The sequence below is a fragment of the Mizuhopecten yessoensis genome, unplaced genomic scaffold (assembly GCF_002113885.1).
Source record: "Mizuhopecten yessoensis strain PY_sf001 unplaced genomic scaffold, ASM211388v2 scaffold11047, whole genome shotgun sequence".
Taxonomy (NCBI): domain Eukaryota; kingdom Metazoa; phylum Mollusca; class Bivalvia; order Pectinida; family Pectinidae; genus Mizuhopecten; species Mizuhopecten yessoensis.
Window position 1 is genome coordinate 168,861 of NW_018408852.1, and position 27,808 is coordinate 196,668.

The 27,808-nt window shown below is 35.0% G+C and overlaps 1 protein-coding gene across 8 annotated transcripts in view; it reads right to left on the reverse strand.

Annotated features, from left to right (window-relative positions):
- Nucleotides 1–18,892, reverse strand: part of LOC110465009 (rho GTPase-activating protein 15-like) — a 58,774-nt gene extending 39,882 nt beyond the window's left edge. For 6 of the 8 annotated variants that reach the window (XM_021520553.1, XM_021520559.1, XM_021520558.1 and 3 more), the window contains exons 1-3: nt 17,834–18,892; nt 8,370–8,621; nt 4,165–4,206 (exon numbers count right to left, since the gene is read on the reverse strand). In XM_021520553.1, the coding sequence (XP_021376228.1) occupies nt 4,165–4,206; nt 8,370–8,621; nt 17,834–18,457 (918 nt within the window). In that variant the 5' untranslated portion in view covers nt 18,458–18,892. The remainder of the gene's footprint in view (nt 1–4,164; nt 4,207–8,369; nt 8,622–17,833) is intronic. The other 2 variants (XM_021520557.1, XM_021520556.1) reach the window with 1 other exon arrangement.
- Between the last annotated feature and the right edge of the window lie 8,916 nt (nt 18,893–27,808).

Genomic DNA, 27,808 nt, shown 5'->3' on the forward strand with positions numbered 1-27,808 from the left:
GCAAAATTTCATTGAAATTGGTTCAGGGGTTTTGGAGAAGAAGATTTTTGAAATTTTAGTCAATTTGACCCTTTTTGGCCCCGCCCCTCAGGCCCCTGGGGACTTAGGACTAAACCGTTAACTGTTTTTGTTGACCTTTGTCCATGGAAGGTCCCTGCAAACGACGGACAAAAGGCGATCGCAATAGGTCACTTGAGACTTTGTCTCAGGTGACCTAAAAAGTTGAATGTATCATTTCTAATGTAATATTATGTTTGCCATCATGCAATTCTGATCGATCAAACAATTACAATAACAGTACTGGTTTTGTATAAAAAGGTTATTTGTACATAGTTTGAATAAATAAGCATGGCATGTCTTCAAAGAAGTCGAAAATTTTCATCCAATTGTCATGCAGGGCAATTAGGGAATATTTGTAACAATTTTGGTTAAAATTGGCCTGTTGGAACAGGAGAATTAGTCAGAAGTATCTCCCGATTTAGATGATAGTGCAGACGTCAGTATTTTAAAGGTTAAAAGCAATATTAATACTACTCATCAAAGATGGATTGACGATAATTAAAACTGAACCTGATTTAGCTTGAAGAGAAGTTAAACTGTCTTACCTAATCTTTAGATTTCAAATAAACTAAAACATAGAACACTATTTCTTCAGGACCATGGGAAGATTATTTACATCCAGTTTGATTAGAATTGGCCAAAAGGAACTTGAGGCAACATACGCCTTCTCAATGCATTGCAATGGAAGGATACAGAGCAAAAGTTAGGATTTTTTTTTTATCAACAGATATGGCTCATTTTCTAATCCCTGCATGGATATCAGACAGTACAATTTCCATCAACATTAGGAATGGTTTCTTATCCCTCTAGGTTGCCAACCTTTTTTGTTTATATGTACCATGCATGAATTATTTATCAAATAAATGTTATTTATTTTAAAAGCCATGTATCATACAAAGATACATTTTAGAAGAATTTACATGCTAATTAATAACTGACATGATATCTTAACTCATTCACCCCTGAAGACACATTTGAACTCTTCCAATTCAAAGGTTGGAATAGGCCATTATGAAATTTCAGGGGTGAATGAGTTCAACACTTTCTTTGTGAAAACATGACAATATCTAAATATTACATAGTTGTATTGACATCATAATATTGTAAATTATATATAACATGCAATGAGGTATTGTTTGTAAAACTTTTCAAACCAGTACTGAACAGTAAATAATTTAGTGTCGCTACACCCGTAATAACTACAATATTGTTATCTCCCCTTATCCTGATAACGTTATAACCTCCCCTTATTCTATGGATTGTATATTTATGTCACAATGTTTTAACCAAGACATAAAAAGCAATCACTTGAAGATGGCCGTAAGGTTTGAAAACGTTAGCGATAATCAACTTTATTTGCCGTGTGGATTTTGTATGTCTAAATAATGAGTTAAAGATATGCGCAGAAAGGAAATAACTGTTGATTATCCCTCAGAGGTAAACTGTTTCCGAAGACTGGGGTTAATACATGTAGTTTGTCTTGAAAAGTAGAATTTTGTTAGAATCTATATACCAACAAGGTTACTGCAAAGCAGAACATAATACGCCCGTCACAGGTTGAATGAGAAGCTGTTTGTATTGTTTAAACAAATGAAATATTTGTGAGTTATTGATGTTCAAGGAGAAATAATTCAACAATACCTGGTAGATAAGCATCTTTGCATGCATATAGTATTGCTTTAATGAAACCAAGGAGACTAAGTCTATTAATTAAGGTCAGATAATTGTGATTATACACTCACTCCCCACTGATTCAGGGGGCATAACTCAGTAAATTGCAGTCAGTAACGGTGGTTATCAAACTTGTCCGAGCTCTCGTGGTTGTTAACATAACCTTCCTATGAGTATGAAGTTTGAATATTATCCGTATGAAATTACTTGAGATATTGAGCGGACACCATTTCGGCAGTTCAATAAAGGGCCATAACTCTTTAGAGTCAGATAATGGCTAATAGTAATTTAAAAAAAAACTCTGAGCTCTCGTGCTGCTTATGTTACCATCCCAAGGAAGTTTGAAGTGAATCTGTTGAAAATTACACGAGATATGGAGCAGACACTTATTCAGCAATTTAATGAAATCTAATCAAGAATACTTTTTGGTCAAAATTTGGTCAATGATAAATTTCAGTAGGTAAATAAAAGAAATCAATATTTTATGGACACATTGTCTATATGGTATGCAGATTCTAAGACTGTATATCCTAAGTAGCATTCACAAACTTTTTTAATTATCATGTATTGTCATTATTGCATTGATTCATTGTTGTAAAAATGTATTACATTTGTATGGACAAAAAAAGCAAAGGTCAATTAATCCAGCTTACCCCGTGTGTGACATGCTCATACTTGGTACCATTGCAAAGTATATATATATATATATAAAATGTCTTACCATTCAAGTCAAGGTCATTTGATTCAATAAACCATGCACAAGGATGCTATATGGGTTAGTTCATGCTTAACTCATTCACCCCTGATTTTTCATATTGAACTATTCCAACCTTTGAATTGGAAGAGTTCAAATGTGTATTCAGGGTTGAATGAGCTAAATAAGGAATTCCTATTTAAAACAAGAATACTGCAATGTGGAACAACATACACATGTCCATCGCCAATAGACACACTTAAAATCCCTCGGATGCATTATTGTATCTTAACTCATTCACCCCTGAAGACACATTTGAACTCTTCCAATTCAAAGGTTGGTATAGTTCATTATGAAATGTCAGGGGTGAATGAGTTAATGGATGAAAAGATGGAAATGTTACATGGATGAATCACATTGGGACTGTATCACTCTGTAAAGTTTATGAGAAAGCAGCCAGGCGCAGCATACACTCCTTTGAAAGTAATAAATAAACAATGAAATAAATGGTGGAAACATGCAATAACCCAATACCAGTCTGCATCAACAAATCACCAGATGCCATCAAGAAAACAAAAGATCACAAAAAAAACACCCACTGAAATGAATAAATGAATCAGCAGACCAGACCGTATCTATGAAACATCAGATTTTGTTTTTTAAAAACATCAGACTTCATCAAAATAATGCCAGACGGCATGTTATAAACATTATAGACTCATTAAAAACACACAAGGCTGCATGAAAAAACATCAGAGAATCTATAAAACACCAATCCTGAACAACAAATTACCAGACTTTAACAATGGGTCATAATGTCCTCTCTCTGTTAGGGGGATCTGTGCAAGCTAGTCATCATATCTGCAAGCGAGGATACAGCATTGGACTAGTATATAATAATAGTATATTAGTATATAATAATATGGGGCAAAGAAGTAATTCCAACAGTGTGGACAAGTTTAGGTTGTCCACAATATAATAATATACTAATATTATAATATTATTATAATATTATTATAATAGTATATAATAATAGTAATAGTACATATAACATCATGACCCAGGTCACTCCGATATGCAGAAGAAGCCTATTCAAACATTTTCACACACTTGACTCCAGTGTCCTTGAAAGTGGGTCAATGGTATTTGAACAATGAATGCCCATTATATCTGCATAGGCAAAATATCATGGTCTTATACATATTTTGTAATTTTGAAGAAGTCATTCAAAGAATTGAACAAATTTGATCCTGCTGACCTTGGGCAAGTCAAATTTATCCTTTGAACAAGCTTTTCAAATTAGCATGCTACTGATTAAGAATCAATACCCAATGGACCTGACTTGTTCACCTGTTATTTAATGTTGTAGGTAAAGATATCTCATATCTGTAGCCTTCAGATAAAGTTGAGGTCAAATCGATTTTAATGTTTTTAAAACAGTGGGCTAAGGTGTTTGATTTGAACATATCAGGTCTTTCCACTTCTACCAAGTTAAAGGCCGAATGGCATTACTCTAAGCTTTACAGGTCATTAGAAGAAGTCATTTAAGTTAGACGCTTGACCACAGAGGAATGGGCAGATGCCAAGCCATGGCATAAGCTCACTTTCCCTTGATTGACATGAGCTGACAAGCATATGTGAGATTACATGTTAAATACATATTATAATAGAGCGTCATGCAGCAAGCATTTGATGCTGGAATAAATATATATAATGACAGGTACAAAACGAGTACATACCGAATTGTAGTGAGATGAGGCAGTGTCTCGCACACTCCTAGACTATAACAAAGTAATGTAACTCTCATCTTAGATATACCATTATTACACACACTCCTAGACTATAACATAGTAATGTAACTCTGATCTTAGATATACCGTTATTACACACACTCCTACACTATAACAAAGTAATGTAACTCTCATCTTAGATATACCATTATTACACACACTCCTAGACTATAACATAGTAATGTAACTCTCATCTTAGATATACCGTTATTACACACACTCCTAGACTATATTAAAGTGATGTAACTCCCATCTTAGATATACCGTTAATACACACACACTCCTACACTATAACAAAGTAATGTAACTCCCATCTTAGATATACCGTTAATACACACACACCTAGACTATAACAAAGTAATATAACTCTCATCTTAGATATACCGTTAATACACACACTCCTACACTATAACGAAGTAATGTAACTCCCATCTTAGATATACCCTTATTACACACACACCTAGACTATAACAAAGTAATGTAACTCTCATCTTAGATAAACCGTTAATACACACACTCCTAGACTATAACAAAGTAATGTAACTTTCATCTTAGATACACCGTTATTACACACACTCCTAGACTATAACAAAGTAATGTAACTCTCATCTTAGATATACCGTTAATACACACACACCTAGACTATAACAAAGTAATGTAACTTTCATCTTAGATACACCGTTATTACACACACTCCTAGACTATAACACAGTAATGTAACTCCCATCGTAGATATACCGTTAATACACACACTCCTACACTATAACAAAGTAATGTAACTTTCATCTTAGACATACCGTTAATACACACACACCTAGACTATAACAAAATAATGTAACTTTCATCTTAGATATACCGTTAATACACACACTCCTAGACTATAACAAAGTAATGTAACTCTCATCTTAGATATACCGTTATTACACACACTCCTAGACTATAACAAAGTGATGTAACTCTCATCGTAGATATACCGTTATTACACACACTCCTACACTATAACAAAGTAATGTAACTCTCATCTTAGATATACCGTTAATACACACACTCCTAGACTATAACAAAGTAATGTAACTCCCATCTTAGATATACCGTTAATACACACACTCCTAGACTATAACAAAGTAATGTAACTCTCATCTTAGATATACCGTTAATACACACACTCCTAGACTATAATGTAACTCTCATCTTAGATATACCGTTAATACACACACTCCTACACTATAACAAAGTAATGTACGTCACTCTTATCTTAGATATACAGTTTATACACATGTACATATACACATTCAAAAGATAATCTAACATTTTGTTTTCCTAGTACAGGTTATCTTTGTTATTCTCATTTAAATTACACAGATTGTTTTTAATGTTTTATACACCTGTTACAGGTAGACACTTTTATATGCTTATCAAAAATAAACAGGATTATATTTTATGTTTTGTATACCTGATACAGGTAAACGTTCTTACGGTCTACACAATTACCTGAGTAAGTAATCCTAATATCATATGTCTTGTTAAAAGCTCATACAGAGTATGAGAATAAAGAAATTAAACCCTGAGTCATGTACAGCTTCCATGGAATCTTATACTTTCTAAATGAGGCAGGTTTTCAAACAATGAAGTAATACATTTTGGGCAATGAGCATTTTCCCCAGTTGACCAGACACAGCATGAGAAGGCAGATATATAGTCCCTCTTTTCTCTACTTACATACCAGCCTTGAAAAGTTGTTTTTACCAATATCTGTCAATTTTATGCTAGTTTCTCTATATAAATAATATAAACCAATTATAGGTTGCATGCTTCTTAAGAAAACTTAAGAACATTTTGAAATGATTCTGAGTAATGTTACAGAAATTATTACCGTCAACAAATACTGTATAATTGGTAATATTAGCAAGGGATTGAATTTCACTATAGCATACTTGATCCCCTTACTCATCAAATACACAAATGTCCTCGTGAGGGTGATTATTTTACCTAGCCATGCTGCGCAAAATTCAATCCCTGCAAACTAGTTCTGAATGGGACAACGTCAAAATGTTAGCACTAGGAAATTAAACCAATACACAGTATCACGACCGATAACACTGTGGATAAGAAACCTGCTTTATTAGCAAATCCAGATGTCTTGGAACTGAATCCTTATGGTGGAGCCGTGACCTTTTTGTGAAACTTTTACTAAATATATATTTCATTCATATATCCTTTCATGCAGTAAGTGCATGAACAAGCAACTCTAAGTCAGGAAAATGCCAAGCAATTTGGAACTCTTCTTCATTGTAAATACAACACAGAGCGCTGGGACTATCTACCTTTAATACATTACATATCTCCAACGTGTTCCATATATATATTAAACCAGCTGGTAACACTGTTATACACCAACAGCTATTTACCACAAAGATAAAGACCAGTACCATGTTCATCATACTTATCTCCACGTCAAAGATATTCATTGTAATGATAAAATATCAAGACAAATTTAATTTTGCAGGAGTTGGAAATGAAATTAGAAATTTTTGAATCTATATCAAACTGATCTATTTTATGCACATCAGAAGTGCTGACATTCTATATGTTTCCCAGTACCTTATACTCTTTACCGTATTCCCAGTACACCATTATTCCTACCCTACACTCAGTAACCCTATCCCTGTATCTTATATGCCTGTCACCCTATATAGCTAGCCCCCTAATCTCTATACCTTATTGTAGTATCATATTCTCTGGACCCTGTATCCTGTCCCATATCCTGAGTGCCCTATCCAATTACCGTATTCCTAGTAATCTATTTCCCGCTCCCAATTTTCAGTTCTAGTCTTCTATTTTCAGTGCCTTATATTAAGCTAATATAAAATTTACATTAATATTTGCACTGTTAAATGTGGTAATGACAAAATCCTTAAAAATTTACAAGTAGATTTTTTTTTTAATTTCATAAATAAGAACTACATATAAACACACTAAGATTACTTATATTTAGAGCCCTTTATAAAAACATTGAGGTAACGAATAAACACACTTATATTCTTGAAATACATATAACGGTTCCTTATAAACACACACAGTTCCTTATAAACACACTAACAATCTTTATAAACACCAAGACTACATAATTAAGCTGTGTGATCATTATGTAGAATACGGTATTATAATTAGGAGAGCTGTGTGGTCATTGTGTAGAATATGGTACTATAATTAGGAGAGGTGTGTGGTCTTTGTGTAGAATACGGTACTATAATTAGCAGAGCTGTGTGGTTATTGTGTAGAATACGGTACTATAATTAGCAGAGCTGTGTGGTCATTTTGTAGAATACGGTACTATAATTAGGGGAGCTGTGTGGTCATTGTGTAGAATATGGTACTATAATTAGCAGAGCTGTGTGGTCATTGTGTAGAATACGGTACTATAATTTCGACCGATCTGTAATCATACACTGTACATTAAATGGTTAGTCATGTTCTGAGGATGTAAAAGTAGATCAGCACGGACCTGTTTATGTAATGTGTATTGATTGTTTACATACATCTATGTCATTAATACTATCACATCAATTACCGATATATATCTGATAACTCATGCAGAATTATGTTACATTTTCCTTGACGAACACTTAACTTCTTTACAGGGAAGTGTGAGTACAAGATACAAGTCTTTGCTAGATAAAGAGAACTCATTACACTAAGATAATCCTTTATAATGTTAAAATCTTTACAAATGCTTAAACTTAATTTCACAAAATAAACAATATGAGAATAAAAAAAAAATCTTATTAACAAGAATAATGATTAGAATACATGATTGACTCTTTCTTTGCTTAAAAAATTAAGTCCGTATTTATCATGAAAGAGAAAAAAAAATATGTGCAAAGAAAGTCGGACTTCTACACAGTATAAAGTTGACTGGCGTTTTACAGATACAAGATGTCGTAGTTCAATCGAAATGTGGCAAAACTTACATTAAACAGACTACAAAGATTTCATTATGTAGTTAATTTTTTGGTAACAAATACATGATGATAATGACATAGAAATGAATTTTCATTTGTGTTTTATGTATCACCCGAACAATTTCATTTTAGAGTTGTACCAAGTCCAAAATTTTAAAAGCTTTGATAATTTTAATATGAAAAATGCATTACCTTTTTTGGATATCGTGGGGGTTTCCATGTCTTTTCGTTAGTTTCCTTGTTGATATAGAAGCTACGCTTTGTGATGGGGTCGAGGTACATTTCCCAGACATTGAGTAGTGTCCTTAAAAAGGGACAGTTCTTTTCATCAGGAATAGGAGGTTCTTCTGGTGAAACAGGCGGTGATTGAGATGGAGCTGTCAGGGTAAACTTGACTTGTGGTTCGATGTTTAACTCCTGGACATTTGCATAAATACTTTCCCCCTGGAAAAAAAAGAACAGTCTTTCATTTACATCTAAGATTAGATAACTAAGGGACCTGTACAAGTTCACATTCATATATGTACATGACATATATATATATATATATAACAACTGTACAATTCTACATTCAAGTTTACATGACAAGCATATCACGTTAAATAAGGGACTTGTACAAGTCTATACTTGTATGAACATTACCAGGAGAAATGCATTTCATTTGAGTATGAAAGCAGAAATGTTAGTGAAGTGACACATGGTTTACTTATGACGTCATAGATTTACCTTGTTCAATGATATATAGTCTCGTTACCTTGCTTCGGATAACATGGAGAATGTTAATCAAATGCTCAAATGACTATGGTTAATTATTGGCGCCAATTTTGAATAGGCCTGTTCCGCCAATATCGTTTAAAGGACGACGCATATACAAAATGTGATAAGAAAATGGATAAAATATACCCAAAAGTGTTATTTCCCTATATAAACTATAGTAAACTTTACCCCCTCCCCAAGGGAGAACGAATAGCTCAAGGGTCCTGAAATTTACAATGGAAGTAAAGCCTCAGATGATCTTTCTTTCCATGCAGGGAAAATGACTGTCAAAGTACCTCTGAGTCTGAAGAAGAAGATTTTTGAAATATTGGTTAATTTTCCCTTTGGGGCCCCTCCCTGGCCCCAGGGGTTTGGGTAGGAATTCCAATTTTACAATTTTGTAGCCTCATCTACCAAGGATGATTCTGACCAAGTTTGAAAAAAATCCATCCACTGGTTCTTGAGAAGAAGTTGAAAATGTAAAAAGTTTATGCACAACGCACGACGACGGACGGAAAGCGATTAGAACAGGTGACCTAAAAATTGTATATATACCTATATGGAACAAATGGCGTTTTTTTAATTTTCATGCCGGCCGGTGTACCTGTATGAACGCAAATAGGTAACATCGATATTGCATGAAGCCCGGTAGCTGTTCAATCCCTATATGTATATGATAGACAAATCACATTAGTTGTGGACTTGTACAAGTCTATACATGTATGACATGCTGATAAAATGATCACTAAATTCAACATAGTGTCAGTGCGTATACCAGAGGTTGTAAAAAACAGTTGTAAAAGTCACTTTCTTTCCTGATCTAAAATTTTTACTGGAGGATGATTCAGCTAAAGCCAATATATAGTGTTTTCCCCTAAAAAAACAAACATCAACGTGGAAAAGAATCGGCTAACAAAATACCCCCCTCCCCCTAGAAATCAGTACCAAAGCAGAGAAAGAATCATGAAGTTACAGATCTAGATATAGCAATGCTGAATCTGTTCACATTTGTTTTAGCCAACTTCCATACCAACAAATGAATTTATATTAATTGCTCCCTGTTGCAAAACAGGTCAATCAAGTGTACGATACATAGCCAGACAGCTTTTCCTATATCTTGGTTGAGTGATGTATATATCCTCTCAGTCTGCAAGCTTGAGGGTGTCTCATGAACACTAGTCTAGACCGAATGTAGCATTAGATAGTATAAGGGACTTGTACAAGTCTATGTAATAAATGTCAAGTTCAACTATGAATGACGCTGAGTTTTAAAGTATATTACTGTATATCTAACCAGCAAGCGTGACATGACTATAGGTTATCCCACTTTTACAGGTAGATATTTACCAACAGGTACATTTCAGTAGGTAATATATAAGTAACCATAGTGTAACATCCATCTTATTATTTGGTGTGTGTTAAATGACTCGTATCTAAATATAACTCAAGTGAAACAATGTATACATCTGGTGATGTGTACATCATCACGGCATACACTCAAACTTAACACCTACGTAGTAAATACGACACTAGTAAACTCTATACCTACAATGACTGCGTAATACATTGTATGTGGTTATCTCTGACCTATACAGTCTACACATTGACCGGTACAGTGTATATTTTATTCCCTTTGTAAGCTTTATCTTAAATAATCTTATCCTAGAATCTTGAAGTGCTTTTGAACCGCTTTTATGTTTATATTATATTTATTATCACTGATCTCATAGCTGTACATATAAGATTTAAGTATAATGGGTAGGAGGCAGTCACGACTTTATCATGTGTAGAGAAATTTTAAAACTGTGAATTAAATGGGCGTGGTCCTAATTTTGACACGAAATTTTTAATAATAGCGTGATGCTACCAACATATTTCACAATACCCTGTAACCTGAACTTCATCACTTCCTGGGTTGTTAAAGGGGCTGATTGGGAAAAAAAATGTCATATTTGCTAAAATGGCATACACATGTTTAAAATACCTTCTTATGAAATATACCGATACAAATTTTGCTGAAATTCCCTCCTAAGAGTAAAAATTATAATTATATTAAAGAAATCCTAAATCGGCACCTGCCAGTCTACAACTCTCAATTGACCCAGATCAGTGATGTAATTTTACCGCACGCGCGTCATCAACAAGGCCAAATGTAAACATCGCGGCGAAAGAAAAAGATGCATGCAAAAGTCATGACAGGCACGAGGTATCAATACCGTTATATATAACAACAACATGTAGGTAGGAATACTACACTTGCATCATACATGACCTTTGAAAACAATTATTTACGTATAGTATTGCTGTCTTGTCCGCTAGTTGAGTCCGACATGGCACGTGACGGCGTGCTATTGTTGTTATCTTCACTGCCTCACTTTCGAAACAACCACGTGACATATATAAATAGATCTGCGCTAAATTTACGCGGGGCTTCACCGAGATTTCAGTGGTCAAAACTGGACATTGCAAGCAGAACTCGACCATCATATTGCCGTGGTATAACTTTTGGAAGGCCAGAGAGCGCATTTAGACCCATTTATTTTGTAATTTTTTCCCCAACCAGCCCCTTTAAGTTAATGTACGTCAGAAAGTCTTCCTTCATACATATATAAACATAAAATATTTATGAAAAGTGGAATATTTGCTCCAAACATAAAATATTTATGAAAAGTGAAATATTTGCTCCAAACATAAAAATATTTATGAAAAGAGGAACATCTGTTCCTTACACTGTTCATGATAACACCAGTTAAGTCCTCAGCAAAGCATTCATCAACTGGGATTATTTTTAACAACCCTATAGGGTATATTAAATGTCACAAAAGGCCTAGAGTCATGATATTAGGCTAGTAGCTTCTCCAGAAAGAGCACAACAAAGTTTGGAAAAAAACAAGCCATTTGGATTGATATGTCTCGCGCTATGCCCCGCTTTGACCATCAATGCACATATCAGAGAAACTAACTTAAATGCAAAAATTTAATGTTGATGGAGATACCAACAAAGTCAATGGACCATGAAAGGTAGGCTGCATCCAGCATTTGATCCATGGGTTGAGATGCACTACCTACGATGCATCTATGGCCCAAGTTTGGTCGGTGTAGCACTTTTACTTTCAAAGAAACTAACTTAAACGCCAAAACTTAATGTTGATGGAGATGCTGACAAAGTCAATGGAGCATGAAAGGTAGGCCGCATCCAGCATTTGATGCATGGGTTGAGATGTACTACCTAAGATGCATCTATGGTCCAATTGCAAGTTTGGTTGGTGTAGCATTTATACTTTCAGAGAAACTAACTTAAACACAAAATCTTAATACTCAACCATGGTTTTGTGCTCATATCAACTTTCCTCTGATTCACTTAAAGAATGTCACATAATCAAAAATTCAAATGTAAACATTGAATTAAGTATTTTGGCTTTAAGTCACTTCAAAATTCCTCCAAATCATTGACAAAATGAAAACAAGAGACTGGGCTTGAGTATAGAATCTGATTTTGAGCAAGAGAACGATTTCATGAATACGTTTCCTGATGAAGGATCATTATATTTAGCCTGTAGCTATGAAGTCTGGGATCTAAATAAATTACTCAACTTTTAAATCTTTGAAGGTCAGATTCCTAGAGTGACTTAAGCTTAAAGTCTTCCAATTAGATTGATAAAGTGTAGAATACCAGGTAAAACTAGAACTGTAAGCCAAAGGCTAACTAATACCCCCGCTCCTATATGAACCAGAACTGTAAGCTAAAGGCTTACTAATGCAAAACAATATAGTCTCCCACCAGTAATGAGTTAATCACTATTTTATTAAAAACAAAAAACAAAAAAACAAACATTAACAAGTATTTCGCACAAAGGGGCATAACTCCATCAAAAAGGGTCGAAATCCCAAATTAAAATACCAGTGCATAACTACATAAGATACTGATCATTCATGCAAAGTTTCAATGAAATCCACCTGTTAATTAAGGAGGAGTTTTTTCCGGACAAGTTACTGCGGACGACAGACAGACAGACAGACAGTGTGATTCCAGTATACCCCCCTAATATCTTCAAACAAGTTTGGAACCATAATGTGGGAGGTAACCATACTGTATGTTGGCCTTTAGAAGTAAATTTGACCTGCTACCCTGATACAAGCCAATTGGGATTCCTGTATATATCGTAATTTATAACAGACTACAGAGACTGGTATGATGAGGTACATCGTAGACATTATATGCAATCACAGAAGAAAACTGCACAGCCAGGCTAGGATTTAAACCCGGGACCTTCGACCTATAAACAGATGCTCTAGCCAATTGAGCTTCCTGGTTGCCAGTGATTGACCAAATCTAATTTCACTTCATTCTTCCCTCCTTTTATAACTCTTTGTCCCCCAAAATAACATCATTACTAGGTTCCGATATTCCTTTGCCAGGCATACACCCAGTACTTGAAGCGAGGATTGGTCATGGCACCACCGTAACTGGAGAGGAAAAACGCAATGCCAGATCAGGATTTGAACCTGCGACTACCAAACTCTAGACGGACACTCTAACTAATGGAACTACCAGGTCACCCATGATGACCCGATCTAGTTGTCCTAATACTTACAATACCTGTGTACAGAGACAGTTCTTATACAGAGACAGTGATTTTTGCTCAGCTTTACTGCCTGGTGAGATACAGGCTGTTTCCCTTTGCTAAAAAGTGCCTTATTTTCCCAAAATGACCAAAAACTGAGAAATATATTCCCTATTTCAATACAAATAATGCTATATTTTCCCAATGCATAAAGGAAAATGCAGAACTTTGTAAAATTTAGGTAACAAAAACACTGAGAGACGGTAGTGATGGAATAAGACCACAGTCTTTATCTATGAGGCCAAATGATACCATAGGGTATACTAGCTTAGGGTGTTATTGGATGTAGAGATCTCCAAAATAATGTTTCTCTTGCCATTCAGGTAATTAGTACAGATTAAGATTGGTATTTTATGTTCTACTCTTCAGTCAACACTGTAGTACAATGTCCCTTATTTATAGACTGTAGTACTAGTGGGCTGGGACATCTCAAGTGTAGGTCATCCAGCTGACACATGCATGCTGTACACAGGGCCTTATATCTCAGTGTGCTTGACATTGATGTATGTTAATTTGAATGTTGATCAATTCATTACTACACAACTTTCATTATTCATAATACATGTATAACCTTAGGGTAGAAATGAGGGCTCATTAGTATGGAGCACGAGGAGACTGGAACCGGGCCTAACAACATTTTAAAAAGTCATTAGTACAGCCTTTTGAACTCAGAGGATCTGATCATGATCATGAGGAGTAATTGGTTTGGCGCCTATAAGGACTTGTTGGTTTGGGATCTTATTTATAATTAGGACTCATTCATTTTGGACCGAGGACTCATCGGTTTTGGGCCTAAGGACTTTTTGGTTTGGGGCCTGATACCTCATTTGTTTGGGCCTCAGACCTCTTTAGTTTGGGACCTTAAGACTCATTTATTTGGGCCCTAATTATATAAGGCAACATTAAATTAGACCTGATTACTCATTGATTTGGGCTTGAGGCCACATAAGTACATGGCCTGAAGACTTGTTTACACTCGAATATCTCTTTCTGGAAAACCAAAAGATAATTATAATGAGTCCTGGCGTATGGCTCGTAACTTACTCATCACATGCATGGGATGCTTCAAAGTTACGGAAGAAATTACCTTGACCTTAAAGAATTATGAAGGAAATGACCTTAACCTTTATTCAAGCCAGGTCAAAGAGGGTCAAATCTTTTTAAAATCTCACTACTCTTAAGACGCCAATATTCCTTGTAGACTTGCCAACCCTCCCTATTTTTATTTGTTTGGGGGGTGGGGACCACTCCCAATTTTAGACCCTTAAATTTAACATTTTCAACCAGTAAATTAACTAATCTATTCAAGTATGGCCTAGTCATGATCACCTTGTATGGCCAGTAGCTTGCTTGCATGGAGTACTATACAACATATACCTTGTGAAGAACTCAATAGATAATACTGAAGAATTAAAAAGGCCACGAAAATGGAAGAAGGCATGAAATTAAATACCCAAAGCAAAACTAATTACCATTTACAGCTGAAAAATCCAATTCACCGAACTTCAACCAGTTGTTTATACTCTGATAATCAATACCAACATTTCATTTCAAAACCTACAGTACCTTGATCCCTATGAAGTTAAAAGTAGGTCAAGATCACTTTTTCACAAACTTTGTCATGATCAGGGTCCCTTAATGAAATCTAACAGCCAAATATCATGAATCTAGGCCTTCTTTTGGTTCTTCAGAAAAATGTTTTTTGTTTTTTTTTGATATACATAGCACATGTATGCTTGACTTTGGAGCTTGTCAAGATACTTTTTTAACAATTTTTATCCAGATCCGTCAAGGAGCTACCAGGAAGCTAATGCATTGACACTGTCCCTTTTTGTTCTTCAGAAAAAAGTCATTTAAAGGAAAATTTGATGAACGATGGACACCATGCCAACATCAGGCTCAATATCGCTTCAGGAGGGCAAGCTTATAATCTACTACAATGTTCACATCCAGTGATTACCTGCTCAGTTCTACAGCCGAATACAGGCTGTTTCCTCTAGCTGAAAAGTCCCTAATTTTCCCAAAATGACCAAAAACTGAGCAATATATTCCTAATTTCAATACAAATAATGTTATATTTTCCTAATTTATAAAGGAACAGGCTGTTGTAAAATTCAGGTAACAAAACAAAAACAGACCTCTGTAGGCAATGTAAATTAGTGTCATATATACTTTGGCATGAGTAGGACTGAACTTAGTTTAACTTAATTAGTCCATATATGAACTCCACATTAGTGAAGACAAATTGAATAACGCATGTTAGTGCATTATGAATATTCATCTGCAACCATGATCAGAACTTTACAAGTCTTCTTAAATTATGGGATAGATTTTCAATAAATGGAGCGGTTATATAATCAAAAGCCAGTATCAGCCAGCTATCGCCAACGTTATGATTGTGACATCACAATTGTTAAGGGGTCATGATCTCCACTCCAGATTGATGTTCTCATTATTACTCACAACTGACTTTACTTAATTTATATAGAGGCAATGAAGAGGAAATGTAGACCACTTTACATATTTACAACGTACCTCATTAGACAGTCTCTGTAGACTAGCACTACACTGTCACATCTATAACATATTTCATTAATCATCATTTTAATCAACATTAGATTTTTTCAGCAAATGGGGATTATCTGTATATCTTGTGTTAGAGATCAGTTCTGGTACATTTACATATTTGTTACTTGTATCGAAATATTTGGACAAGAAAACATTTCCAATTCACATATACAGTAATAAATTCTATATAGTCTTCTGAAAGATTTCCTTAATTAATAGATTGATGGATTTATAATAAATAAACAAAGAAACAAGGAGGATTTCCAAGAACTTTCTGTTTCCTTTGTTTTATAAGTACTTCAATTAAATGTTTCCTTGAAAAGCTTTAAATCAACCAGAAAGTACTGCAATCTTATATGCTCTACACATAAAAAGGAAACTGTTGTTTTTACTTTATTATATCTTACATATATTTGTACATCATACACATTTATAAATACTGGGTCATCAACTTGATATATCTACAACTAAATACTTATCAAGATAAGCACTAGATGTGCATGTATTGTACAAGCTTTTGTAGTTGATATTGTAACAAATTCCACCGACGGTTATCGAGGTCCGGCTTCGCCAGTATAGGGAAGTAGTAGCGAAATAGTGGCGAAGCGGACTGTGACAACCGTCGGTGGAAATCGTTACAATACTAAACATTTCTGTGATTCTTTTTGGACACAAATACAAATTTGGTCAAGATGCACATGAAATAAATCATACAAAAATCACTGCATTTTAAACTTTGATTTGTTCATACTTTGTTCATATTTAACAAAGCTACCAATGACATACCGGCCTCTGTATTTGCAAGATACCTCATGTTTCCTTGTGGAACACCCTTGTGGGAAAACTCTGGCCCACATAGGTGCATCCAGTGACAATGGACCACATTATCATCTAAATCCTGACTAGGAAGTGCATTAAAACATAACGTTTCAGTGATCAAAATGTTCAGTGCCATATTGGACATATGTTCTGACGTTATCAAATTAACATTTTTGTCAGTAGAAGAATATAGATCTATAGCCACAGCTGGAATCTGACATTATCTCATTGGAAATTGATGCAGATTGGTTTAAACAAACAATCAGTAAAGATTTTCGAAATCCTTTCATGTATTTAACGCCTTTAGGATATACCATACTTTCTCCTGCGCATGCTCTTTTTAAATATATGTTCTTGGTAAATTTGTATGTTATTTAGAAAATCTGCTTGCTGCATTTGCTATGTCATTGTTGATGTTAACAGAATCCCTGTGTAAGAGCTCAAGGTGGGAGAAAATAAAAGAGTCATATATCATTATGTGGGATAGGGAAACCCTACCCTTGACAAGCCTTGAGTATGATAGAAATTGGGCTAAGCTTCAAATTCGGTTCCAATCCAAATTCTAAACCTCCCATAGAATTTCCCTATCATAATAATCTCACATATGATAAAATCTTTTATTACTGTGGTAATACCATCACAATTGTATGTTGTTGAGAAACAACCAACACATATTGTAGTTGAGATATCACCACAATATTTATGTTATAAAGTGTAAATGGTGCATAGTATACAATACACAAATTTCCGTTATACAGTTATTAAAGCTATATATAGCCATGCAGCTTTAAAATCCCTTTTAAATTTGAAATTTGATTTCTTCTGTGACATCATAAAAAGTTTGGATATTTTACATCACTAGTGATAAATAATGACTTTTATACTTACATCTTGAAGAGGTGGCCTGGGTGCTGATGGTAAACCTGCTTGTTCTCGTAATGTTTCTAAGTTCATATAATCCCCTCCATCATCAGTGGATAAACTCCTACGGTACATACCAGGCCGTACTGTTATACTGCCATTCTTCGATGAAACATCTACATTGTTGTTTGTCATAAAAGTACTAACATTACTGTTGGCATATATATCCATTGCTTTGTCCGGTTTGTGATTTCCTTCAGTATCGTCTGCATTACTCACGCCATTTTTAAGAGATGGAGATATACTACGTGTGTCAAGACCAAGTGAACTCATTTCACTTCCTGGATCCCCTTCAAAATCTGAATCACTTGTCTGTTTGGTTTTAGCCTTACTTTCACTATCATCTACGAACTTGACATAATTTGCAGGGACATAAAATGAAAGATCGGTAGAGTCTCCGGCTCTAAAAACCTCCCACCAATCATTTGACTTTTCCAACAAGTGATACTCCTCTCCTTTAGTCATATGTACTGTTTTGCCGGAGTCATCTACATATGTATAGTCATACAACGCTGCAAGTTTCCTCGTGGCAAACCCGAAACCAATGTAATCTTCCTCGTCGGACCCATCATGATCTGAATTATCCCCCATTTTCGTTTATTAGATTTACTAACTTCGGGAATTGTTTATCAACAAACAAAAATATGTTGTCTATATTATAGTGACAGTCAAATACAAGCTGCCAACATCAACTAAACTACTACATACTTCTTTAATAATCATTAAACCATGTTTAAAGTCTGTATAATCGTTGAAAAACAAATAAGTAAGTCTAGAAGGAAGTTTTCAGACCTTACGGAAGCTTTCCTCCATGACCATGGCCAGAGAGGACTTATCATTTGTTATCATTTTACTGTACTGTATACTTAAATTTACCCCTGAGTACACGAAGCGGATTCATTGTGAAAGCGCCAAAGTTTATACACACATAACTGTTGATGTAACTGCCGCCAATTAACTGTTTAGTCGCTCAGGAAACTTTCATCCGCATTCCGGAAACCAGCAAGTGGCATCGCCCACCGAAGAGTTCTGTTTACCCTTGCCAAACACTGGTTGTAAAAACTAATCTGATTGGTGATTGACGCTCGGTAACCATCGTTCGTTTACGTCAAACGTCGTCTATCCACACAACATCTATGATGAAAACTTAGTTGGTCTAGGACTTAATTAAACTTTTCAAATAAATTGAGGTAAATGCAAAACTTTTACAAATTCTAAAATTAGGATATTTTAAATTCTAAAATTAGGATATTTTAAATTCTAAAAACGTCATGTTAACTTTAAGAAATTCAATTCAAACATTTAATTCTAGACTAACGTTATATATCGAGTCAAATAAAAGCTGAAATCAAATTTAAAAAAATGTTCCTTCTTTATTTTATATAGGTTTAAAATAAGGAACGCTTAAACACTTTTTGATCCGTGAGATATAATTTAATAACCTTAGTTTTAAACCAGCAGCCAAATTTGGTATAATGAGATGCACTCCTAATAAGGCAATTAATGTATCTTGACCAGGAAATCAAATTCATACCGATATCCAGCATCCGAACCATATTCAGTCATATAGACTACACTTGCATTATTTATGATGTAAGTTTAGATGATAATTATAATGAAATTATAACAAAGTCGCTGGACCGTGCAGACTTGGATCTACACGGTGTCTGAACAATGGAATAAGATATACTGCCCATAATGTCTATAAAGTGTAACTATAAGCTGGATAAAAACAACACAAACTAATAATAGCATCAACATCAGTGACGTATATATTACAAAGTTTGATAATTTAGCTCTGAAAATACAGTTTGAAAAAAAAAAAGGTTAAAATGGCGGCTTTGATGTGCGAGGGTTATTTTTCATGACAAATTAGAACACGAATTCCTTTTTAATTCACGATCTAATTTCAAAAATATCCTTAGATATTAGTTATTTGATAATATTTCTAACCAGGTTTTTGAAAATGAGGTTATTACAATACTTGCAAAGTTTAATAATTAAGCTCTGAAAATACATTTTTTTAAGGATAAACAAGACCAAATGGCGGCTGTGATGTGCGAGGGTTAATTCCTTTCATGACACCGGCACTCCTTTCTCGTTCATTATTCAATTTCAAAAACGTATTTAAATATTACATAATATCTCTAACCAGCTTCTTATTATGAGCCATATATGTTATAATAATGATAAAATATTTTATTTAAGTGTCACACATATTTTACCTAACACATCACTTACATAATAAAAATACACATATGCAAAATATGCCCAGTCTTGGACTTACGAGACACTACTTAAAATTTATATATATTAAAACATAGAATCCATTAATGATTCTCAATAAAAAGAACCATATATTATACTACATACATAACATAAAAATTGAATGTATGCTCAGGATCCGATGGTGGGAGAAAAGCGAGAGTGGTTGGGCCAATCCCTACCGACAAGTCGCCCCTCCCCCACCATCGGGACCTCGATTATTGGCAATTACTAGCACATCATATACATACAAAATACATAAATTAGATTTATTAAAATCATTAAAACTGAATTACAGTAAAAGGTGAAAGCATCGCAATGTAGCCTACTAGAAGCAATATATTACGAGGTATATAGTCATAAAAAATCTAAAATGCATATCAAGTTTTAAATACTACCACGTCTCTTTTTCATTAAGAAGGAAAACTGACTTAACTAAGACAGGTTAAAGCGATTCTTCATTCATAAGAAAATTAAATTGTTCGTTAAGATCCATAGAAATAAAGGATTGATCTAAATTACTTGCTCTTTCAAACTAAGGTCGAAATATAGGTTACATTCACATAGGAAATGGATTTCATTCTCAATTTTATTATCGCAGAAATTGCACAGCCTGTCATTTAATGGAGTGACTGGACGTGTATACCACCTGTCTCTATAAGTAGCGGTAAGCTGCCACTTCTTAACTTGGCTAATACACTACGGTGTGGTCTCGGCATTAAAGTGGTGACGTAATGTTCCGGTTGTAAATCTTTTTTGAATAAACGGTATGTTCGTAATTTATTGCCGTTAATGTTACCTTTAACACACCAAAGATTGGAGAACCACGTCTCTTCATCCTTGTTGAACATTTCCTGTTTGATTTTTGACATAACGTATTTAGTCGAATTTAGAGCGTCATTAATAATATTGGCGATACCAAACTTACTTGCTAATTTTTTAGCTTTTACATCCCATGATTTACCTTTCCTGGAAGACCATGAATACACTTTGTACAGAATACGGTCATTATCCACCGATTTTAACTTACAACACAGCCTAAAAACTTCAATTCGTTGTTTGGATTCACAAGACATCCAACTCATAACGTCTTTTTTACCTAGATTGGAATAATTTCTTCCAACACCTAGAAATAACTTCATCGCTCTATTTTGTACATTGGTTATAATACGGTGTTCGGATTGCCCCCAAATGGCACTACAGTAAAATAATACTGGCTCCACCAGAGATTCATATAATTTATTAAAAACGGGAACTTAGCTGTCAAGGCCCCGAGTGCTTTACAGCATATTCATCAAGCCAAAGCCAAAGCCCAAGATATTTATAACAGTTAATAGTTTCTATGAAAACATTCCGCAGGTAAACTGGACACCAGTTTCTGGGTCGTGTTTTGGTCGAAAGTGGACTATTTTAGACTTCGAAGGGTTGATACTAAGCCTCCATTTACGGCACCACTCCGCAACAATATCCAATAATTTCTGAAGGTTCCCTTCATTGGGGGCCATTAATACAATGTCGTCAACGTAGCACAACGAACAAACACAAATATCATCTATATGTATACCATGTTTAGAATTTTTCAGATCCTCATTTAGATCATTAATATATATAGAAAAATAACTGGAGACATTAAACAGCCTTGTTTTAAACCGCGTGGAACACTGATGCCACTAGTTATGACGTCATTAATTCTGACGTAACAAGTGACGTCTTCATAAAGAGAAAGTATGGCATTGTATATACTTCCTTTAACTGCAATACGTTGCAACTTATACCATAAACATGTTCTATCTACCGTATCGAATGCTTTTTGTAAATCAATAAAGCAAGTATAATTAGACTGTCCAACGTTCTTTCTGTTATTTATAATACTGTATAAGGTGTAGATACGGTCCTGACAACTGCGACCTTTGCAAAATCCGTTTTGTTCATCAGCCAATTTACCATTCATTTCGAGCCACTTTGTTAAACGATTATTTAAAATACTACAATAAATATCTTGAATATTTTGTTTGCATTTAACATGGCTACATCCGTACTCGTATCAGGAGATACATGTACATTACCAGTTTTCAAGTCATCGCATATGGACATAAAATGTGCTTGATTATACGACTCAGATCCGTGATCAGTAGAGAATAACATTTCGTAATCCGTTTTCCAACGTTCAATAATGGACGGGCTATCTCGATGTACTATGCCTTGGTCATCCTTAACCTCAAAGGGAATCGCAGGTTTTCTGTCATCCCCGATACCTAGTTTACCAATTTCTTTCCAGAAATCCCTACTATTAGTTTTATTAAATAATTTATCATTCAGATCTGATTGTTTCTTTTGCTGATATTGGCGTTTATACCGCCTATGAATAGTGTGAAAGGACTTTCTAGCAATGTAATATATCTCTTTATGTCGCCTACGCTCTGCTGTTGAAACATTACATCTAAGCCATGACCTTTCATTGACCTTGACATTATCCCATGCTTGTTGTAGCACATCATCCCAGTATGGCTTATATAGGGATTTTCTATTTATGTTTCTAGTGCTTTTCTTATCAGCACATCGTGCACCAGACTTCTCCATCTCACTTATATGTCTAGGATATGTGACATGTTGACACCATAAAGAATACACGATCAATTTCTCACAGGTAACACATTGACCAGAATATCGTCATCAGCTTTTTGCATCGACATGTGCTTTTAGCTGTCAAAACAAACACTCATAGACCCGGTTCCACGTGATTGCGCAGCCGCAACCCAAGTCTCACGGCGTATCTTATTTCACTGCCTAAACAATATGATCATGCGTGTTTTTGCTAAATCTGCGTGAGTTGCCAATCTCTGTAATATAACATGGTACGTACACATATGAAAAAATACTTTTAGAGAAAATAAAAGCGAGTTGGATATATAAAGAGGATCCAACTATTTCCTGTAAATTTGTATGACGGTAGGACCTGGAGCCTCCCGTCCCATATATCTTTGTTTGTTTGTTTGTTAATTGTAGTAAACTATTTATCTCATCCTGTATACTCAAAGGGCTACGAGCACTTTGTTCTGCACCCCTGGAATATGTTATGACAAAATCGAAGGTTCAGTGTGCACCACATTGTGTATGAAACAAGAAGACTAGTCAGTGATTCTTCAGTTTGATGTCCATTATATGAATCTCGCGGACGCGTAACGGAAGAATTAGCACGCTTTGACTAGTTGGATGTCGCTCCTCTGTAACCTTTGAAGGACATGTATCGGCCTAGCGATTGGTCGAGTGTTTCTAACTGATTCCAATCAAATAGCTAACCGCGTGCCTTCAATATTACAGGGGTACAGAGAGTGTAAATGAGTGTAAACGTTGGATCATAAATAATATGCTTTGTTGTAGAAATTCATAAACCATAATAATGAATTGAGAAATGAAATCCTTATCTTGATTTATTCAATTACAGGTCAAATGGCAATTATGTTGCAATATTTTTCGATGGATTTGGATATGATATCCATCTTAGTTAACTTAATTTTAAGATAGCTCGTATACAATCTCATTAACTATATTAGGTTATTATATAAGATATCTTTATCAGAGTTGTCAACAGTGGCCGGTTACGTGAACAACCGATGCTAATATTTCTTGTGGAGCAGATGTTCACACGAGTTATCCCCCTTCTGTCTAAAATATATCTAGGCGGAAAGTACGTCTCTAGTGATGCATGCTATTCTGATTGTAAACGTGTCATATGTCACTTTCGCTAAACACATATTTTACCATATGCTATAATGTTATGGTACGGCTGCTTGGACTTGTTCAGGAACAATGCAATTAGGATATGGGATAGCGATTAAGTTGAGTAGAAGGAATCAGTGTTCAGATTAGTGCTTCTTCCAAAACATTTCCATCCTGATAAAAGAAAAATATTTTAAAATAATAGATTTCAAACGTTTAAATATGCTTAATCTGAAAAAAGTTGAGTATATCTGTGACATTGTCGATAACATCAAAGGGATTTACTATATTGTGAATTACCAGCAAAACAGTGTACACTGAACGTTTTACTATGTCAAGCTATGAGAATACTTCATATTATACAATAAAAGACTAAGAAAGTGCGGATATTATGATGTAACCTTTGGCTCAGCGGCGATCGCCTCGATAAGGGTAGCCCACACCTGTGACGTCACAAGTTCAACGCTGTCAAAACTATACCGGGTAGCTTCGGTCGTGCGTTCGATGATAAATTCCGTCGTCACTTACTTGTGTAGATAATATTTAAAGACTACATACATACAAATGATTTTTTTTACAACTTTGATGATGAAATGAGTTCCTCCTGAGGAGACAAAAGGTTTGTGTTGGATACTATCTAAATAAATGTTTTTTTTACATAAGTGGTTAATCTAGTGACTTTAAATAGTATACCTTTTTATTATTAAATTGACCTTTAGATAATTTGATGAACACCTATATACAACCACGTAATTCGATTGCTATCGAAGTCCTTGATACAAAACAAAACAATTGATTACAAATTGAGTCAAATTAACGTAGGCGCACCCAGGGAATATAATATCACGGAATTGGTATCTAAATCCGTGATAATATATACGCCTCTGGCGCACCGCACCCCTTTCTTTACAATATGTAGATATACGATTGGAATTGACAAAAAAATGCACCGGTACAATAATTTTAAAATACTCAAAATGAGCAGCAACCCGTGTTGTTTTCACTCCCAGTCATACAAATTGAAACGTTTTTATTCTTTATGCAATCCAAGGAATTTAGCACATAAGAAATATACACACCGCTTCTACGAATATTGCAGAGGGAGAACCTGTCCGTTCAAGTCTCACAAAGATTAGTAATTTATCAATGAACCACTTGATAAGATACGCATTTCAATTATTTATATTTTTCATGAAATTGATCCTTATACTATGGGTCTCTGCCTATAACATCCTGAACGACCGTCTGGATTCCTGGGTGAAAACAAACGACATACTTAACGATGAAAAAAAATGGTTTCCGGAAGGGCCGATCTACTTTTGACCATATTTCGACGATAACGTCAATTATCGAGAATAGACAACGTAAAAACCTTTCTACTTATATACCCTTTATTGACTTTAAAAAGGCATATGACAGTATAAACAGGCCTTTGTTATTTCGTAAACTAAATGAACTAGGAATTACTGGTAACCTCTTTTCAGCTATTAAGTCTTTATATAAAATGGATTAAGTACGGAGTGGTTTGACGTCACGTGCGGTTTAAAACAAGGATGTACTTTATCACTGATTTTATTCAACTTCTTAATTAATGACCTTATAACATATTTGAATAGTTTGGAGGTTAATATAGAGGTATCGGAGCGTAAAATATGTGCCCTACTCTATGCAGATGATCTGGTGATCATGGCTAGTACTGAGCGTGGTCTCAAGTTATTACTAAGTGGTCTAGATACTTGGTGTGAATCCAATAAACTTAATATTAACGCTGATAAGTCGGCTATTGTACATTTCCGTCCAACGTCTGTAACAGTCAGTGATAGTAGGTTTTCGTGTGGGAAACTAGCCCTAGAAATACGTAGCCAGTATACATACATATGGGTCTTACATTTACGGAACACTTATATTTTAATGTAACGGCAAAACTCGTGGCCAAATCAGCGGGTAGAGCACTTGGTTTGTTAATAGCTAAATCTAAATCAATGGGAGGCTTACCATATAAAACCTTCACAAAACTGTATGAGAGTACAGTGTGGCCAGTAATTAGTTACGGTGCTGCCATATGGGGTACACGTACATTTAATTGTATTGTGGCTATTCAAAATCGCGCATGTAGATTTTATCTAGGCTTTGGCCGCTATGCACCTAACGTAGCTGTTAACGGGGACATGGGTTGGACTCCAGTAATAGTGAACCAATGGCAAGCTGTTTTTAGACATTGGAGTCGTCTTCATAATCTGTCGGATACTAGATTGAACATACAGGTAACCACCGAAATAAAAATAAAAATTGGAACTTCAGGGTAATTTCCAGACTCGGGGAGCTAGCCTTGGATAACTATAGCACAGGTCCAATTAATAGTAATAAGGTCCGTGGCTTGGAATTGTTAATTGAAAATTGGAAAAGGGAACTTAACCGTCCCGGAGCCAAAAATTGTATTTCTGAATGGTAACAAACTACGTATGTACAGATTATTTAAGTTTAATTATGAGGTAGAAAATTATAATACATGTATGTTAGTAATGCCTAAATCACATCGTAGTGCGCTAGCTAAGTTTAAGTGTGGGGTTGCAACGATACGCATCGAAACAGGCCGGTATGAGAGAATACCTATAAGTGAAAGAACGTGTTTCGCGTGTAAAAAGCGTGGTAGAAACAGAGAGTTATGTTTTAATAGAATGTAACTTGTATGATGATCTCCGATCGGGTTTATTGAAGGAGTAAAGATGAAAAGTTAGTTGTAATTCTAAGCAACCCTTACTTGGCGAGGTCCCGTGCCAAAACCTGTGTTAATATTCTTAACCGACGTCGCAACTTGATATATAATTAAGCAGTAATGCGTCTTTTAATGTCAATTATTTTTATAGGTTTATATTGACAATTTTTTTTAAACTCATGAATGTGTGCATATATGTTATACTTTTACAGTCTAGAATGATAGGGGAACAGTGAGTGTCTCGTATGTAAGGGTGGGTGAGTAGACATAGTTTAGAGATTGTAATACTTGTACCTTTTACATGTGACACTATCATAAACTAACTTGAATACATTTCCCCGTTATCTCACCTGAGGACATTGTTGTTAAATTGAAAATTGTAAGACAGGAACCCCTTTGCCCACCTGCTGACATCCCTTTGATGTCATACCTGTCGCAGGTATATATAGGTGTGTCTTGGGCCTCCTGCTGTCAGGCACTTGACACAGGTGTTAAGTGTTATTTACCTGTTCACAAAGTTCATACCCAAGTATGCTAAGGGAGTGGATCGAGATGATTTTCATTATTTAACCAAGATGTTAAATTATAACATGTGTATGCTATATGCATAGGGAGAGAAAAAGTTTGAATCTCACAATTAAATTATATTTTCGAGATAAATGTAATCACGGAATTAGATTATAATCAGAGACGTATCTGTTATAATGCAGTGGCGGATCCAGATACCTATCTGGGGGTTCCAAATTCCCTGGGGGGGTTTCCATGTGGGGAAAATTGAGGAAAATGGTGAAAATACATGATTTTTAAAGAAAATTCTCAGGGTGCCGGGGGGGNTAACATAAGGAAGACACAATGTCGTGGATTTGTCATTAAACGGTTACGCGGTGATATTAAAAATATCGACATTTACGTATTTACGGACCGTAGAGGTTAATATACCACCACGGACTTAGATAATATAATTCCGTGGTACCACAGTATATTTTTTTTCAATATGAATATTCCGGCACAGAAACTGATCACGACGTAGTTTTGTTCAATGACGACATCATTGGATAAGTTCTCACTGTAGAGCAGAGACATATAAAGTATATACGTCTATTTCTGTTTAATTTCCCTCAAACTCGTTCATTCGAAAAAAATTGCATCAGTGCTCAGGATCAGGACATGCAATGCTACCAGTCTGTTGCCCTATTCAGAGTCGTCAGTTTGGTTTCAATTAAACTTACTGTCTGGAATTT